The sequence below is a fragment of the Cnephaeus nilssonii genome (genome assembly GCF_951640355.1).
Source record: "Cnephaeus nilssonii genome assembly, chromosome: 10".
Classification (NCBI taxonomy): domain Eukaryota; kingdom Metazoa; phylum Chordata; class Mammalia; order Chiroptera; family Vespertilionidae; genus Cnephaeus; species Cnephaeus nilssonii.
This window is the reverse complement of record NC_137081.1, coordinates 53,251,649-53,270,822: the sequence shown is the minus strand read 5'-3', so window position 1 is coordinate 53,270,822 and position 19,174 is coordinate 53,251,649. Positions and strand designations below refer to the sequence as shown.

The 19,174-nt window shown below is 39.5% G+C and overlaps 1 protein-coding gene across 1 annotated transcript in view; it reads right to left on the bottom strand.

The window, feature by feature from the left end:
* Positions 1 to 18,173, bottom strand: part of FAP (fibroblast activation protein alpha) — a 71,616-nt gene extending 53,443 nt beyond the window's left edge. Inside the window, exons 1-3 of the mRNA XM_079783270.1 lie at positions 18,040 to 18,173; positions 17,620 to 17,704; positions 1,049 to 1,150 (exon numbers count right to left, since the gene is read on the bottom strand). Coding sequence (XP_079639396.1) covers positions 1,049 to 1,150; positions 17,620 to 17,704; positions 18,040 to 18,045 — 193 coding nt within the window. The 5' untranslated portion in view covers positions 18,046 to 18,173. The remainder of the gene's footprint in view (positions 1 to 1,048; positions 1,151 to 17,619; positions 17,705 to 18,039) is intronic.
* Positions 18,174 to 19,174: the final 1,001 nt, after the last annotated feature.

Sequence of the window (19,174 nt, the reverse complement as noted above, 5' to 3'; positions counted from 1 at the left end):
TAAGTTAATTGTAAAGGGAGAAAAGAATACTTTTTTCTACTTTCCACAAAGATGCCCTATTTGTTAATAGCAGCCCTATCCTAACCAGTTCAGTGTGGTGGAATAAAATTGTATTTTATCTGTATTACAAAGAGGATAAACTAGTTTTAAATGGTAAGTTTCTTTTGCAGTAAAAATTCATTTAATTTGGGTTATGCATGGTTGAATTTAAAACCTTTTTTATGTGCATTTTATTTTCTAAAGAAAAAAATAAAAATATTTTATTTTGTTTAGTGGCACTTTAGACAAACTATAATGTCATAAATAATTTAGTTGACTTTATTATTTTTGATTAGCTTTATTTGACAACATCCTATTTTACAAAATATCAATTTTATGGTCTTTAAAGGATTTGTTTTTAGGATAAGATTTGTCCATTTCTGTGATTATCCAGATTAACAAGGATTTCTCTTTTGGTAAAATTCTCATAACTTCTCCTAAATAGGTGTTTCTCTTCCATTCTGAATAGCTATACCATATGCTCAGATTTTTGTAACAATTCTCAGCTTTTACTTTTCTGCTAAATTCCTATTGGCCTCATTATTGGGGGGAAATCTGGTCTAAAAGGTTCTGTCAAAAGTGCTTTGCTTGTCACTTGACTTATCTAAATAATTGCTCTTTTTTCCCCATGTAAATTGATGTGGCTTTTGTTACCATAGAATACATTGGCACTAAAAGCAAAACCAAAAAACATACTTTTTTTTTCATTATGTTTTCTGATATTTTTTCCTTTTTATTATTTTTATTTTTTATTGTTTAAAGTATTACAAATACTAGTACATATGTCTCCTGTTTTCCCTCATTGACACCCCCCCCCCCCCGGCTTCCCCTACCCCCTGGCACTTGCCCTCCCCACCCTCCTCCCCCGTGTCTGTGTCCATTGGTTATGTTTATATGCATGCATACAAGTCCTTCTGTTGATCTCTTACCCCCCAACCCTCCCCTGCTTTCCCCACTGTAGTTTGACATTTTTTTAAAAAAACCCAAAAGTAAAAAAAAGTTCACCTACCTGAAATCCAAGTTGGAAAATATGTCCAATAAGAAAATGTCCCATTTAAAATATCTTTCAGTGTGAGTGCTCTTGTTGTATTATTTCCTTCAGAGTTATGATCTTTGGGGGAAGATGAAATATATTATTACTAAAAAGAAGATTAATAACTCAAATAAAGTTTAAAGTTCTCTCTCATCTGTTCTTTCTCATATAAAAAAAATGCCATTTACAAAACACTTGTTTAACTCCTGTCTTAGTAAATATAAGTATTATTTCCACTTTTATATACAGGGTAACTGAGGCTTAGACAGGTGGTTTGATTACCTGGAAGGGAAAACTGGTGGGAAAAAATTGGGGAATATGAAGGGTATGGAGGGGGATGGTGCCGAGCAGTGGGGACGTTATTGTTCAGTTTGTGAATAATTGTCAGAGATTTTTTAAGAAGGAGAGTGAAGTGAGGTTCCAACATATCTAAGCCTTGCAAAACTGGGATTGAAGACCATGTGAGTTTAACTAAAACTAGACTCTTAAGCATTTGACTGCATTTCCTCACATATGCATGGATTTCTACTGACTTATTGAAAATGTATTTTTAGAGCCCAGATGAGATCAGCCAGAATCCTTACCTTCAGATATATCAAGAGAGGCATTAATGAAGAGAGATAATTGCTTATCCTGACTACAGACTGTTACAAACAGAAAGTGAACCAGAAGAAAAGAAAACCACATCATCTGGACAAATAATCTTAGAAATTTCAAGAGTAAAGATTTTCCATATAAAAGTTAACCTAAGTTAGCTTATAACCATAAACAAATTTCACTTATATTTAAGTTGTCCAAACAATTGCGTTTATTCAGACATGACTATTCTCAGAGCCCTGAAACAGATCTGCCCAAATGGATAGTATGGCAACCAACTTCCAGTCTCCTTCATGCACTATTGCCATTCTTCATCCCTTCTCCAGGCCATTGTTTACAGAACCAAAACTTAGGAAAATGTCCTATACCTTGAATAGCATTTATGAATCTGGTATTTGCCCATGTAAAACAAAAAAAAAACAACACTGCTGAAGATGAGAGTTTTATCTTCCTGCTTAACTTTCCCAGAGCTTTCCATGACTCTTAGAATAAAGATCCAAAATGTTAGTCTGGACTATAGTCTGTTGCTGGTCTAGATGGCCTATCCTTCCAGCCCCCTTTTGCCCCTCTCTCATTACTTTCCAGACTCCAAACATACTGGGCTTTCTGTTCCTCAAATATTCATTTCTTTCTCCAGGGCTTCAGCACCTCTTTCTACCCTCTCCCTTCTTCTCATGACTTCTATCCAGCCTTTAGTACTCAATATAAGGGCCACTTTCTCTTGGGAATCCCTTTCTGAGCCTTGGTTTAGGTCTGGATCCCTTGTTATACATTATCATGGGCTATGTTGCTTTTTAAAAGAGCACTTGTCTTGCTTTGTAATCATGTGTGTATTTGAGTGATTATCTTATTAATATTTTCACCTCCATCTGTATTTTTGAAACAGTCACTATAAGTCTGAAGATTGTGTATGTCTAGTTTTGCTCATCATCACATCCCTAGTGTCTAGCACATAATAGGCATTTAATAGATACTTGTTGAATAAATGGATGCATGAAATGAAGGATGAAAAGATGGGTGAACGGAGGGATAGATGGATGGAGTTTGTGCCCTCTTCTTTACAGACTGCTTCTACTGCTAATTTCCTGAATGACTTTGGTAAATCCATCACTGGCATCACAGCTTTCTTAGCTGAAATATAAAGGACTGGACTAGAAAATGTTGATAATACCTTTCAGTTCTACTATACTAAATTTTGAAATTTGAGACTCAACATGTTCTATTAGCTTTGCAGTTACATAAATGTACTGCCATGGTGATAAGAGCCAATTGACCAATTGGATAATAGATCTCCAGCTATTTTAACTGATTAACACTAGGGCATGCATGCCCTGCACAATTGATTAGGATCATGAATTATTTTCTTAATTTACTAAAAATTACTCTGGTGGCTATAAGAACACAAGTGATTGATGAGCCCATTTGTAGCCAGACAATAAATGCTTAATAACATTAGCTTATTCTAAATTTTAAATAATCATCTTCTTACATTCTTTTTGCATCCTAAGTGAGGTTATACATGCCATATGATTACTTATAGTGAAAGTTTTTCTATTTAATTAAATAATCTTGTGCAAAATTCATATCACTGATTTTATAATTTCCAATAAATGAATAAAAGACCATTTTACTATAATATCATTAGAATAAGCATTTTAATTAGATTTTATTTAGCTCTCCTAAGAGCACATTGCAATCTGTATCTAATGTTGTCAAGGGGAATTTCTAGCTCTGTTATTTGCAGTGAAAATTATTGTTTTTTTATTAATTTTTAGAGAGAGAGGAAGGGAGGGGGAGAGAGAGAGACATTCATGTGAGAGAGAAACATTGATTGGTTGCTTCTTTTCACAGCCTACCAGATCAGGGATCGAATCCCCAAGCTCAGAGTGTTCCTTGACCAGAGATAAGACCCACAACCTGTTGGCATATGGGACAACGTTCCAATCAACTGGGCCATCTGGACAAGGCAAAAATTGTTTTTCTTTTGACATAATTTAATTTGTATCTACACATCCTGAAAATATAGATATAAAATGTAGTGAATGCCTTTATTGTGAATACCCAAAAATCTAGATAATTATTTTATTTAAAATTGTTTAAATTGATTCAATAAATAAATATAACTGTGGAGATGCCTTTTTGTCTAGCATAAATAATGCTTTTATTATGGTTAATGACTTACATAATAGATTTTCCTATTTAAGTATACTTGCATATAATTTTACTTACTTGCAATTATGAGTAATTGAGAAATTCTTAGCTGAGCTAATCTTTATTTTTATAGAAGTTACAATGAATGAGCTTATTCAAATGAAACATTTAGCTCTCTGCTTGGCACATGGCAAGCTGTCAATACATGTTGGATTTTGCTTTATCATAGCTTATGAATATTTTTATTTTTTTATTTTATTGATTTTATTACAGAGAGGAAGGGTGATAGAGAGTTAGAAACATCTATGAGAGAGAAACATCGATGAGCTGCCTCCTGCACACCCCCTACTGGGGATGTGCCCACAACCAACGTACATGCCCTTGACCGGAATCGAACCTGGGACCTTTCAGTCCGCAGGCTGAAGCTCTATCCACTGAGCCAAACCGGTTTTGGCAATATTTTTCAAATAAATAGTTTTGATCAGTGTTTCACAAAGTAATTTGATTAATAGGACTTTTTGTTTTTGTTTTTGTATATCTACTAAGATCACAGTCTAGGGAAAAAGCAGTTTCATGTTAGGCTATTAGTATATCCTATCTAATAAAATAGTAATATGCAAATTAACCATCACTCCACTACACCCACAAGCCACGCCCACCAGCCAATCAGGAGTGAGTATGCAAATCAACCCAACTAAAATGGCTGAGGCCACGGAGCAAGCAGGAGGCTTGGGTTTCCCCGGCAATGGAGGAAGCCAAGCTTTCCGCACACCCTGGTCAGCCCAGGCCTCCACTTAAGGGTACAAAGTTTCAATTATAGGAGATAAATAAATCCCAACAAAAATGGCGGCAGCCATGGAGCTAGAGAGAGCAGGAGGTTTGAGTTGCCCCCAGTGATGGAGGAAGCCAAGCTCCCACAGCCCTGGCCTGCCTTGGTCTCCACTCAAGGCTACAAAGTTTCAATTATAGAAGATAAATAAATCCCAACAAAAATGGCTGTGGCCACAGAGCAAGCAGGAGGCTTGGCTCTGCTCAAGGCTACAAAGTTTCAATTATAGAAGATAAATAAATCTCAGATACCAGGACCTCTGCTTGGGTCACCAGGGGCCGTGGCCAGCCTGCAAACCACCACAGGACCCTTTCCCAGGCTGCCCCATGCCCCAAGTGAACCCCCACCCTGATCTGAGACACCCTTCAGGGCAAACCAGCTGGCCCCCACCTGTGCACCAGGCCTCTATCCTATCTAATAAAAGAATAATATGCACATTGACCATCACTCCAACACACAAGATGGCTGCCCTCATGTGGACACAAGATGGCTGTCACAAGATGGCCAGCAGGGGAGGGCAGTTGGGAGGGAGCAGGCCTGCAAGGGAGGGCAGTTAGGAGTGACCAGGCTGGCAGAGGAGGGAAGTTGGGGGTAACCAGGACTGCAGGGAAGGGCAGTTAGGGGTACTCAGGCCTGCAGGGGAGAGCAGTTGGGGGGGGGGACCAGGCCTGCAGGGGAGGGCAGTTAGGGGCAATCAGGCTGGCAGGGGAGCAGTTAGGCATCAATCAGGCTGGCAGGGGAGTGGTTAGGGGGTGATCAAGCTGGCAGGCAGAATTGGTTAGGGGCAATCAGGAAGGCAGGCAGGCGAGCAGTTGGGAGCCAGCAGTCCTGGATTTTGAGAGGTAGGATCACACCTAAACGGGCAGTCATACATCCCTCGAGGGGTCCCAGATTGGAGAGGGTGCAGGCTGGGCTGAGGGACACACACCCCCATGCATGAATTTCGTGCACCAGGCCTCTAGTCTTAACTAATAATAGACAAACATGTAAATTGACCATACCTCCACTACACCCACCAGCTAATCAGGAGCAAGTATGCAAATTAACCCAACAAACATGGTGGTTAATTTGCATACGCAATCACTGGGCGAAGACTGAAGACAGTGTGGAAGGAAGCCAAGCGCTGCAGAAGGGAGCAAAGCGGTGGAGAAGGGAGCAAGACAGCAGAGAAAGGAGAGAGCGAGGCAGCGGAGAAAGGTGGGAGTGAGGCAGTGGAGAAGGGAGGGAGCAAGGCAGTGGACACGGAAGGGAGAGAGGCAGCAGACATGGGAGGGTGTGAGGCAGTGGACACGGGAAGGAGCGAGGCAGTGGAGGAAGCCCTATTCGCCCTATTTCGCTCCAGCTGCAGGAAGCCCTATTCTTGCAGGAATAGGCCCAAGGAAGCCCTATTCTTGCAGGAATCTTCCTGCAACGGGCCTTTAGTATATTAACCCTTTGCACTCACTTGCTTTTTTCTTGATTCCTTTATTCTAATGCTAACCGTGTCGAGTCACACTCGACATCCGAGTGCAAAAGGTTAATATTTACTTTTATTCTAATACTAGAGGCCTGATGCACGAAGATTCGTGCAAGAATAGGCCTTCCTTCCCCTGGCTGCCAGCACTGCCTTCACTCAGGCCAGAGCCGCCTTCCGCCTCTTGCCTTGTTGTTTCAATTTGCATATTCCCTCCTTATTGGCTGTGGGCACCGCCTACTTTGTCACAGAGTTGTAGTCAATTTGCATATTCTGTCTTTATTAGATAGGATGAAACTTAACAGTTGTACTTGGAACATTTTGGTCATCCTGCAGTCTTCTAACTGAAATATCATAATTATGATAATAAATACAGTTAGTACTAATATCACATATATGGATAAGTAAAATTTATAAAAACAGTAGTTTTCAAATACCACTTCTACACATTTTTCTTTTCTTATAATTAATAATTGTGCTGATCCTTATCAAATTTTTCAAAAATTGTCAAGGATTAGTTATTTACTCTTTTATAACCTCTTATTTAGATTATCCAGGAAATTTACAAGAGAGTATATTTTATATTAGTTCCTAGTGAGCCGTTTATTTTAAACTAGAGGCCCGGTGCACAAAATTAGTGCACTCAGGGTGGGGGGGCCCCTCAGCCTGGCTTGCGCCCTCTCACAGTCTGGGAGTTATCAGTCGGACATCCTTAGCACTGCCACAGGGGCAGGAGAGGCTCCCACCACCACAGCTGTGCTCGCCAGCTCTGAGCCCGACTCAGGGCTTCTGGCTGAGTGGTGCTCCCCCTGTAGGAGCACACTGACCACCAGGGGGCTGCGCTTGAGTTGAGCATCTGCCCCCTGGTGGTCAGTGCACATCATAGCACCAGTTGTTCTGCCGTTCAGTTGATTTGCATATTAGCCTTTTAGTATATTGGATGTGTTCATAGTAGCTATAAATGCCAATAATCTATATAGAGAACTTAGCATATGTCATGTTATGACTCAAGTTACCTATATAGCAATTTTAATCATGCATTAATTATACTACTAATTACCATGATGATAATAAGCCACACCACCACCCAAGAAGCAATGAGTAGATGTACAGAAAATATATTCAGAGGAGCCAGCTATATCTATTCAGAAATAGGGCTCATGCACAGATTTGGGTTTGGTGAGTACGAACCTCTCATGTGGTGCAGGAGAGGCTCAGAGGTGTGATTGATTATGCTGGAGTCAGGTGGGGCTCAGAATGATACCAAATCAAATGGGAAGACTCTAATTTAGTCATTCTGCTCTTTCTGTTCATAGATGTAATGAAGTAATGTGTCTGCTCTGAGATGTTGCATTAGGTCACATATTCAGAGGTATAAAACATAAAGTTTACTTGGAATTTCCAATCTTAGCTCTGGTTCTTTGTATACTTAGAAAGATTATAAATATAGTAATGTTTCATTGCATTATTAATGCTGACTGCTACCACCAGCCATCAGCAGAAATGGGCTCTATGAAAATGCTATTGGCTTATTGCTATCTCAACACTTAGCTCAATTTATTGAGTATAAACATTTTGTCTCTATATTTATGTGAATTGTATAAGGGATAGGTCTTTATCCATGAGAACAGAGTCTGTATTTGATTTTTCTCACTATCATATGCCCAGTAGCTAGGATAATGCTTCACATATAGTGGGGGCATGATAAATATTTTTGAATGAAAAAAATAAATTAACTTGACAGATTTTATGTTAACTTATTTTCACTAATTTCCCCCCAAAGATATACCTCACCTTATTCTCTACCCTCCTGTCCATTGGTAAATTTCAACCTGGATATGCCCTAATTAAAAAATGTATCCAAATTTAGTCCCTGGAGTCACTTGGATGCAATTTGAAAAATAGATTCCTAGTCCTTATCTCAAACCTAATGGTTCAGAATCTCTGGGGATGAGGTCCTGCTAACTTTCATTTTTACCTATACCCCCAGGATATTCTTCTGCAAAGAATCCAAACTTAGTGATTCCACTGAATCTATTCAGTGAATTGTACTTTATTGCACCCTGTGCCTAAAATTGGGATGTCCTTTGCCTATAAACTCTTGTATGTGGATGGGCATGGCCTGACTAGCAACCCATACCTCATGGATATAGATTCCCCACAACTAAGTGTTGATCGTGGCCTTCAAGGAATGTTAATGATCTATAATGTTTATACCCTTATTCAGTCCTCCTGCCCACTATCTTTTCAAGCTACACTCAGTTGGATTCTTCTTAAGTACATTTCCTCTGCCGATCCTTGAAGAATGTAAAAGGGCAAAGGGTCTGATTCTGGCCCAGATTAGATTTAAACAAGATTGCCGGGAAAGCACTGGGGTTTTATTTTCTAGTGTCGTGAATGTGTGTGTGTATGTAAATCAGTATAAAATGTATCCCCATGACTAAACAAGTTCCAGTCACCTGAAAAAGATGCCACTAATAATTATTGAATGAATAACTGGATTTTCATGCCCCTTCCCAAATAATGTTTTAACATTGAAATATAACCCTTTGATTGTTTTGAAAGCTTAGTTTTGACATGTGTAATTTTTAAACTCTAAATATTTGAGCTGGAGTAGGAATGACTTCTGAAAACATCTCTCTTTTATATGTAACTGACACTTCCTTGATTAACACTGAATTACTCACAGTGTCCTTAGAGTTAACTTGGTCCATCTTTTTAGCTCAGTTCCTCATACACCGCTTAAACAATCTAATTAACTATATATTTGCATTTGCACTTATTAAAGCAAAGCTGAAAACTACTTCAATTATGAATCCAAGAAATTACAATTCACAGAAATGATTCACAAATAATGATTCACTATTCTAATTCTTTCTTAAAACTTCCTGCTTATTCTTTTTTTCTCTTTTTCTTTATTGATTAAGGTATCACATATTTGTCCTCATCCCCCCATTCCCATCCCAAACCCCTCCCCACGCATGCCCCCACCCCCCTGTTGTCCGTGACCACTGGTTAGGCTTATATGCATGCATACAAGTCCTTTGATTGATCTCTCCCCCTCACCCCTACCCTCCCCTACCTTCCCTCTGAGGTTTGACAGTCTGATCGATGCTTCCCTGTCTCGGGGTCTGTTTTTGTTCATCAGTTTATTTCCCCTAGATGAGTGAGATCATGTGATACTAGAAATACACTTATAAGAACCGAAAATGAGACTTTATTAAGATTCTGTTTCTATTTCTGCCATTTAATTTTCTAGTCCTGAAAAATTGGGAATAAGTGCCAGAGCAGAAGCACTCAATATTAGCTCTAATATTTATCACAAACTAAATGAGAAAATATGGTTTATTAAAGTGGGCACACAAATGGCAGGGTCCCTTTGTTCGCATTTCCGTATTTGATTCTGAACTGATGCTAAATAAGCCACACCAAGGAAAATGACGTGGGTTGGGTCTGCAGAGAAACTATCTATACTGGTAAGGAGGCATCATCTCTAGCCATTGCTTTAAGTCATGTTTGTTTGTTTATTGTTTTTCTGGAGTAAGCACCACAGGGGCAAATGTAGGAAACTTTAGAGTGTAGAAACTACTCTTTAAAAACTAATATATTTGGGCAAAAGCTGACAACTGGGAACAAATGGATCTGAGGTAGCTTTAAACTAATAATAGGAAGTGTTGTAATTGATGAAGTTTTCGTAAGTACCAAGCACTCTAAATGCATGGTCCTTGAAATCCTCACTCACCTCTCTGAGATGGACTGTTATCAACTTCATTTTACAGATTAGGGCATGGGAATTAGAGGCAAAGTAACTTGCTTAATACATGACAGAGCCGAGGTTTACATCCAGCTCCATCTGATTTTAGAGGCTGGGCACTTTATCACTATACTATGATTTAAAGCGAAAGAACATGTGTAATAAAATAACAGTAACAGCAACACAAACCAAACAAAAATTAGATCAAAAAGCAAGCAACACACAAGGGAGGTAGAATAATTATTCCTGGAAATGTAGGACCATTGAGTCTCCTTTGCCAGCTCATCTTCCTCTAATCTCTACCTTACATTGTGGTATGGCTCATATTGGTGTTATGTGGGGTCTGAGGAAGAGCCCTTGTTCTTGGCCATTTCATTCTCCTGGGGTATCCATCACATATCTCTAGGCCAGTGGTTGGCAAACTCATTAGTCAACAGAGCCAAATATCAACAGTACAACGATTGAAATTTCTTTTGAGAGCCGAAAACCCGACTTCTGCGCATGGGCCACGAAGTTTCAATTGCACTGTACTTGCGCGCCCACATGTGGTATTTTGTGGAAGAGCCACACTCAAGGGGCCAAAGAGCCACATGTGGCTCGCGAGCCACAGTTTGCCGACCACTGCTCTAGGCTGACTCACCCCATCACCTGACCTGACCCCCACTGGATTTCTCCTCTGAATTCCAGACCTGTATATTAAAGTTCTTCCTTGTCACCTCTACTTGGCTGCCTTCTATATGTGCCCTGACCAGGAACTGAACTGGCAGCCTTTCGGTGCACAGGGCGTTGCTCAACCAACTGAGCCACTCCGGCCAGGCATATTCTGTTTTTTTAAAGAATCCTATCACATCAGTGTTTCTACCAACTATAAAATCATAATCTGTATTAAAAATTTTAATTTAGACACTAAGAATTGCTTTTTATTATTCACTAGAGGCCCGGTGTATGAAAATGCATGCACTGGAGGGGGGGTCCCTCAGCCCGGCCTGCCCCCTCTCACAGTCCGGGAGCCCTCAGGGGCGGGAGGCTACCTGGCGATAAGGGGAAGGCGACTCCCCATCACACCTCTGCTGCTGCCACTGCCGGCAGCGCAAGCCTTGGCTGGCTCTGGTTACCTGAGCCTCGGGCGGCCCTGGGCGGCTGGGGAGCTGAGGGGACTGGGTGCTGACATCTTGTGGCTGTGGGCACCGCGATCTTTGAGGGCGTGACAGTCAATTAGCATATCCCCTCTTTATTGGCTGTGGGCGCCGCCATCTTTGAGGGTGGGGCAGTGAATTAGCATATCTCCTCCTTATTATATAGGATAGGAATAAAGGTTTAAAAGGATTTTGTTATTCTGTTTATACTACATAATTTTTGTAAGTTCACCAGGATACTAAAATGAACAATAACTTCTTTTCTCTACTTAAAATAGGCAGTAAGCCCTAGCCAGTTTGGCACAGTAGATAGAGCATTGGCCCTCATACTGAAGAGTCCCAGGTTCAATTCCAGTGAAGGGCTCATACCTCAGTTGCAGGCTCAATCCTCAGCCCTGGTTTGTGCACGTGTGGGAGGCAACCAACCAATGTGTCTTTCTCACATCAATCTTTCTCTCTTTCTGTCTTTCCCCTTCCCTTCCACTCTCTCTAAAAGTGAATAGAAAAATATCATCCGGTGAGGATTAACAACAAAAAAAGGCAATAAATTTGAAAAAGGTTAATTAGTATTTGAATATTATATGAAAATATCATTTCAATTGTGCCTACTATGTTAATTATTGCTGTATTTTAAAGCTCTGCATGACTGTCTCTCTTTCTTAAGAACTTTGAGCTCTGATTCCACATCCTTGATTTGAGCTTTAGAACACGTGTTTCTCAAGGTATATTTATGACTAGCCATTCTTGTATAAGTTGTAACACAATTTGCTTTGGGAATAGGAGACAGGTAACCTCCTCTGCTTTATGGAAATCATCCAAAGACTTGGATTATTTTCCAAATTATTTAAAATTTGGCAGAACTCAAAGAAAGTTTGCCAAGATTCATCTTCTGTGATTTTAAAATCCAAGGGCAAATTAGAGAAATATAATCTGCAAAGTTGATTTATTTACCCTCACCTCAAAAGCTCTTTTATGTTTGTGAACTTTCTAAACCCTTTAGACTTCTCCATATTTCCTCCAAAAGAACAGTGAATAAATAAGCTTAAAACTCTTAGGATGTTTGAGGAAGTCTGTTTCACAGTTCTAAATGTTGATACTGGGAACATTTCAAGCCTTAAAAACATATTCTCATCTCCTGTGAAGATGGTTTCATCTCACATATATCTTATATTCTAAAAAGTAGTTGTTGAGGTTATAGTAATAGTAACAATAATAATAACAATGGATTTCTGACTAAAACACGGACATTCTAAATTATATTTCTTTTTACAAAATATTGTTTTCTATCTAAATTTCACATATCTTCTGAAATAAATCAAACCTCTGTTTATAGGTTGATGTTCAGCTACTGGGCAACACTGGCTGGGCCACTCCAGTTTGTCTTGATAGCACTTTTAAGAATTTGAAATATTCTGTTAATTTGTTTACCTATTTACTATCAAACTGTTCTTTCTTAAAGGTAAAGACTTTGTCATGCATGCTTTAGACAACAGGCTGATATCTGGAAAGTACTTAATAAATAATGCTGGACAAATAATCAAAGTGTCCAGGGGCCACAGTGGACTGGACATTGTGGATAATGGATGACTATGCGATACTAATCTCAGGTTTTTCATATTTAGTAGTTATTTTTAATCCCAGGAGGCATCATATACGTTTCTGGTGTGTGTTTTTTTCAGTCCAAGGGTTAAACATTCAATGTTTATCGACGTCAGGCTGATACTGTGATGAATATGGCATCTTGTACATAATTAAATAGAAAGTTGTGGGAAACTGGAGGAAGCATTGCCCATCTGAAGGCACCTGCTTCTTAGCTAGCTATTACCATGGGCCCAATGCTGCCAGATTTAATATTTAAAGAGAAGCCAAAAATACACATTTTTATATGAAACCCTCTGATTTTTAAAAATTAGTGACTATTACAAAGTTTTATAAAACACAGCAGGCCCAAAACAACAACAGTAAGAGGAAAAGTGTTTAAAGGTAGACAAGAGGATTGCAGGGAGATCTAAAAGGCACCTCCCCTCCTTTGTTTCTTTCACTCCACTTCATTCTCCATTTCACCCCTCCCCCAACTCCCTTTATCTTTTCTCTTCTTTTCTTCTTTTGCCTCAGAACTTCTGATGTCTCCTATGAGTTCCTTGTACACAAACGTTTCTAAAAAATATTTGTTATTTTTGATCTAAGGAGATGGGGAATAGGAACAGGAATGATACCCAAGGATAAAGACATACCCCCACCCCCCCGCCAACACACACACACACACACTCAGAATTAAGAACATTGTTGAAATTGAAGGATATCGCACAGAGGGGCCTAGTCATCATCTTTGTGTGCATATGTATATGAGGATGAAGAATACAGTAAAATTCTAGCTGTCGCTTATTAAGTCGCTACTGCATGTTAGAAATTATAGAAAAATAATTGCTGGCATTTATTGAGTGTTTGCTCATCACCATATAAGAAACTCAATACTCGGTAGAATTCCACGAGAGAGTAGATGACTCCTACATTTTGTTTCACAAATGAATTTCACAAAGGCAGGTCCAGGAATTCAGAAACTGTAAATCATGAAGCAAGGCCATATAGAATTTACTTTGGAAATTCTGGAGCCTCTGTCACTTTCCAATTTTTGTTTTCTGTTTCTTTGGTTTTTGTTATTGTCACCTCAGTAAATCTCTTGAAACAAGGCCCGTGTGTTTCTTTCGGGGGTTGACAAAATTGAGGGGAAGGTGTGGAGCTCAGTTTCCACTCTCAGCCTGGTTGCATCTTCACACAGGAAAAAGGGTGGTGCTTGGGAAGGCGAGAGAAAGTAAATCAAGGCAGGAGGAGAAATCAGTTGAAGGGGAATAGGCTAAGGCCAAGGAGGACAGCCTGGGACTAAGAGGTAGAAACCCATATGTGTTTTCCATTTGGTGAAAATAAAAATGGGAAATTTTGAAAGTTTTTTTTTTTTAAGTTGTCCCTTATTTTTATTACTATGTGAGTGATCTAAATGGATTTTTCTCATTTCACCACCGCATTTTCCTATTTGTTCATAAAATTCTGCCTGAATTCTCCACAGCTCTTTGCATCCTGAGGCTGGTGTTCCCTGGGCCCCTCTCTCCACAGAAAAGCCCCTGTCATTTCTTCTTTGACCTAGACCTGGTGGGGAACAACAGAAACCCTGATCTCCTGTTGGTGGTGAAGGCCATGCATCCACTCTGGATTCTTGCCCTGACTTTCAGAGGGAAATCTAGACTGCTACATCTTTGTTTCCCCAGCACTTGGCACAATGATGGGCAGGTGGTCAATGGGACTTAATTCCTCAATATATAAATAAATAAATGAATGTTTCTGAAGTGGGTTTTTAACTTTCTCCAAAGAAGACTGTTCTTATGTTATGTTAGCACATAATACTAGGCTAAGAATACAAGGGCATCTAAGGTAAATGTGAGGTAATGGAATTTCTGAGAAAGCTTAAAAAGGCCAACTAGAAGCTTCCTTCGCTTCGAATTCTCTGTTCCTTCTCTTCCTTCTTCTTTCCCTTCTCCTGCTTTGCCACCTTAGATCCTATCTCACCAGGCATTGGGCAGTTGTGAGAGTGAGAACTGGACCCAAAGCTCTAGACTAAGGGTGATTGAGGAGTGGGGTGTGTGAAGAAGGAGGGAGGTCAGAGGATCCACTTCACATCAGGGCTGTCTATCCACTGCCTGGAGGGAGGAGGGCTTCTCCTGGTCTACTCTGCAAATTTGCAGAGTGAATGGTTCCAGTACAAGTCTTTAAGTGACATTCTGAGCAGTTTTTCAGCCAATTTAGAATAGAAAGAGAATGGTATTATGGGCAAAAAATATAATTCTCAACTTTTTAATAATTTTTCTGTTTCTGAATGAGTAATAAAATTCCTCCTAAAGTGTAATTTGATTACTTCACTCTACAAGGAAATTAATTTGCTCTGAAAATTATCCCATTAGTTGAAACAAAAAACTAGGTTTTAAATGACATCGATTTTTATAATATACTAGAAGCCTGGTGCACAAAAATTTGTGCACTGGGGGAGGGGGGGTCCCCTTAGCCTGGCCTGCCCCCTCTCACAGTCTGGGGTCCCTCAGGGGATGTCCTACTGATGGCATAAGCCACAGTCTGGCCTCCATCTGCGGGAGTCGACTGGGCTGATCAGGGGAAGGCGCCGCCCCATCACCCTGCTGCTGCTGCCACTGCCTGCCGCCGGGGTTCACGGCTACCTGAGCCCCAGGCCTCTCAGCTGCCTGAGCCCATGGCTGCCTGATCCCCATGCCTCACAGCAGCTGTGGCTTTGCCCAGATGGATGTCTGGAAGATGTCCACCCTAATTAGCATATTACCCTTTTATTAGTATAGATGTAATTTATAACATACATTTATGTACATGTTATACATGTCTAAACTTGGAGAGAAGGTAAGGATTGGGTATATAAATAACGAGAGGCCTGGTGCACAAAATTCATGCATGGGGGGGGGGGTGTTTCTCAACCCCAGCCTGCATCCTCTTGCAATCCAGGACCCCTTGGGAGATGTCAGGTCTAAACTGGCAGTCAGACATCCCTCTCCTAATCCAGGACACTGCATGCAACAGTGACCATACTTTTCATACAGGTGGAAGACATCTCGCTGTTGTATGGGCAGCTACATTTTTTTGCCCTGATTATAAAACGTAGTACATAACATGATCCTTCTGAGGCAGTAGTACCGTTTTCCCATCTTATGGGTGGGAAAACTGAAGCAGAGAGAAGTTAAGTAATTGGCTTTGACATACAGTTATAAGTGTCAGAATCAGGGCTGACCACAAAATGTGCAAGCCAGAGTCGATGCATGTCATCGCTGCATCATCCTGTTTTTTCAGTGTTAGAGTAGCTTTGCCAGGTTTTAATTTTTAAATCTAAGAGACTGTTCCCAATATATAGGGTAGGGTCCCTAGGCCTGGTTGGTGATCAGGGCCATCTGTGGGGCGACTGGCAGGCGGGGTGATTGGGGGGCCCCCACTGGCACCCACCTTGGCTGGCAGCCTGGCACCACCCACCAATCGCTGCCGCAGGTCACCTCCCTCCCAGTCAGGGGAAGTTCCTGTGTTGAGCATCTGCCCCAAGGTGGTCAGTGCACATCATAGCGACTGGTCATTCCACCATTCGGTTGATTTGCCTATTAGGGTTTTATTATATAGGGTTACACAAATATCTATGTGGGTGTATACTTACATATTATTTGTAAATGTGTAACTATAGTATATTTCCTATTAGAAATTATGGCTCAAATTCCAAAGTGCAAAGTGGAAAGGAAACCCATCCTTGCCTGTGAACATGGAAGCAGCTCACAATTTAGTCCATACACTTTTGTCCTCAGAATATTCGTTTCTGGGGGAGCAACATGCTGATTTCAAGTCCTGGGAGTTCCTTTTAAAATCAGGAGGTAATTCTGAACAGATTGACATTCAACGGGTCAATGGGACCTAATATGTCACCTGACAATTGCTAGCATGAGGGAAATATGGCTCCCAAGCTACTGAGGTAAAACACTGATCTGGAAACAATTTTAACTTGAAAAAATATAAAAAATATGGATGCACACAATACCTCTCAACAGCCCAAGAACAATTGTGTGCTGGCAGAGAGCAGGAAATGGATTGAAGATTAACACTGAAAATACAAGTACAATGCCTTCATCATATTGGTTAACCTCTTCATTTTGTAATTCTGTGAAAATCCCATGAGCATTTTGAATTTTTCAAAGTATTTTCTGTATTTTAATTTTTAAAGCAATGGATCATTTAGGACTCCTACATTCTTTAGCTAAAGATTTGTCATTGAGTTTCCTTTACTGACAGTTAACTTTTAACCAAAGGTATTCCCCACCTTAGCTATTATAAGCTTTTAATAATTGTTGCTACACACTTTTCCCTCAAAGCACAAGACCTGTTATTGTTGTGTTTTTCCCTTGGTTCAGAATTTGAGCTTCTCTTCATAACTTTTACAGAAACATACCTTTAATATTGCTGGATAATGTGTAAATAGAGTCTTAATTTAAATTTAAACTACCCCCTATCACTCCATATTATCTTCCAACTTTCAGCAAAGGGAGGTTGATGTTAATCTAAACCCTTTTTAAAAGAATTCATTTGTCACTAAACATAATGCTTGCTTAATAGTATTTCATTTTCTAATTTAATTGTTCATTGCTACTGCATCTAAATTTTTGAAAAGACGCATAATAAAGCAAACAAACACAAAGCCATCGTTTCTGTTTTAACTTTTCAATTCATACTCAGTTTTACCTTCCATGAGGCAATCCGTGAAAGCAACGTTAGTCAAAAACATTGCCTCTAAAGGTCTGTCAAAGCTTGTAATTTAGTATATATTTGGGGAGGTGTGGGAATGATACAGAAAGTGCTTAGGTTTTTCTATTGCTGAAATAATATTGAAAATCTCTTTCTACTCCTGCCTTAAATTCCTCATGATTTCTGGTTGCACAAGAACGTATCTGTGAGCTTATAAATCTTCATGGAAATAACAGACTTACTTTGGAAAATAAGCACTTTGGAAATGTTCAGTCACTCGTGACCATGTGTTAGTGCATTTTCCAAGGCTGACAGAGCAAATTAGAGAAAAATTCTTACCTCTCAAAGGACGTAAGACAATGCACATCACCAATAAAGCAAGCACAGCAGAAGTGGCAATTCCGAATACGATTTTTAACCATGTCTACATAAAATAAAAATGAATTAGATATACATACAGTTTTTGCTAAGTAGTAGAAAAGGCAAGATTTTGTTTGCCGTTAAATCTTAGTTCTCCTTAACACAAACTTTTGATTGTCTTCCACTGGTCTGGCTATAATTGCTGGAATTTTTCCAGCTCCACACAGACAAATGTTTCTACAGTATATTTAGAATAATCTCCCAATCTCAACCCACTCCAGGAAGTACATACTTATGGACAAATCCTCACCTTCTAAACAATATAAAACATTGTTCACACTTAATTCTAATTCTGCCAGCACTCATTCTTTAGCAACACCTGAGTTTGCATATACTAACCTTCATTTTTCCAGATGTTTGTGAAAGTCAGCTAATTCTGACTTCGGAGTGTGGGTCACTGCATCTGTGAAAACCGTTGAAAGGAAGCAAGTCTGTCTTTGGAGTTGGAAGCCGAAGCTAGGACAAGGTTTTTTCTTTCCACGGACTTTTCAAAACCGTGCCAAATTTCAAAAGATTTCTGTAAAATTAGAAACAGATTTTGGGGGCGTTCTTGGCCTTGAAATGAACTGTGAATGGCTTAAGGGAGGTTTTATAGCCTTCTCATCCTTGTAAATTCTACACCAACATCTGCTTACGTTGACATACAGAGGTTTTTAAACCTTTTTTTTTTTTAACAAGTTTAGTTTTATGTTTCATTTTCTTCTAGAAATCTCTCACCGATTACTTTGGCAATTTATTGAGTTTCATGTAACCTTTCTATTTGCAACCAAAAGAAGAATTAAAATAACACCAACTTTCAGGTATGTACAGTATACATATTCTAATTTTGAGGAGAGAAAGAAAATCACAGCCACGAAAGATTTTGTGAGAAATATGCCATGTAACTGTACTTTTCTTCCTCTAAGACACTGTGAGGTACTGCAGACAGAAATGTTTTCCTTTCAGCACAAGTTCTTTGTCCATATAGCACCATATGCACTTCCAGTAAATACAGAAGTTTAAAAATTCAACTGTCTAAACCCACGGCTGCTTTCCTTTAAAGAAATAAAATGCCATCTGGTGAAATTTAGTATGGGTTAGGTGTGTATGCACAGGCCAGAAAGATGGAAAGATCAGGAAGAATAATTTACCAGCAGACCTTTGAAAGAATGGAAATGGCTTTGCAAAAGTGATATTTTTGCTTCCATTTCAGAATGTCTTCTGAGAGAGGAGAACATTTAGCAATTATAAAGCCTTTAAAATAAACACAAAAACATTTGAAAAGAGAAGGAAGCCATATGTACCATTTCATTTTGTCTAAATCCACCTAATTGCAAAGCAATTGCTCAATATGACAGATCAGTAAAATGGGTGAGTGAATTGAAAGCATACATACAACAGGGTCTAGGAGTACTCTGGCTGGTTCAATGCAATTCCCATGGATAGAGCCTGTATTCCACACAAACGGTTAGTTATTAGCCTTCTGTATCTTTAG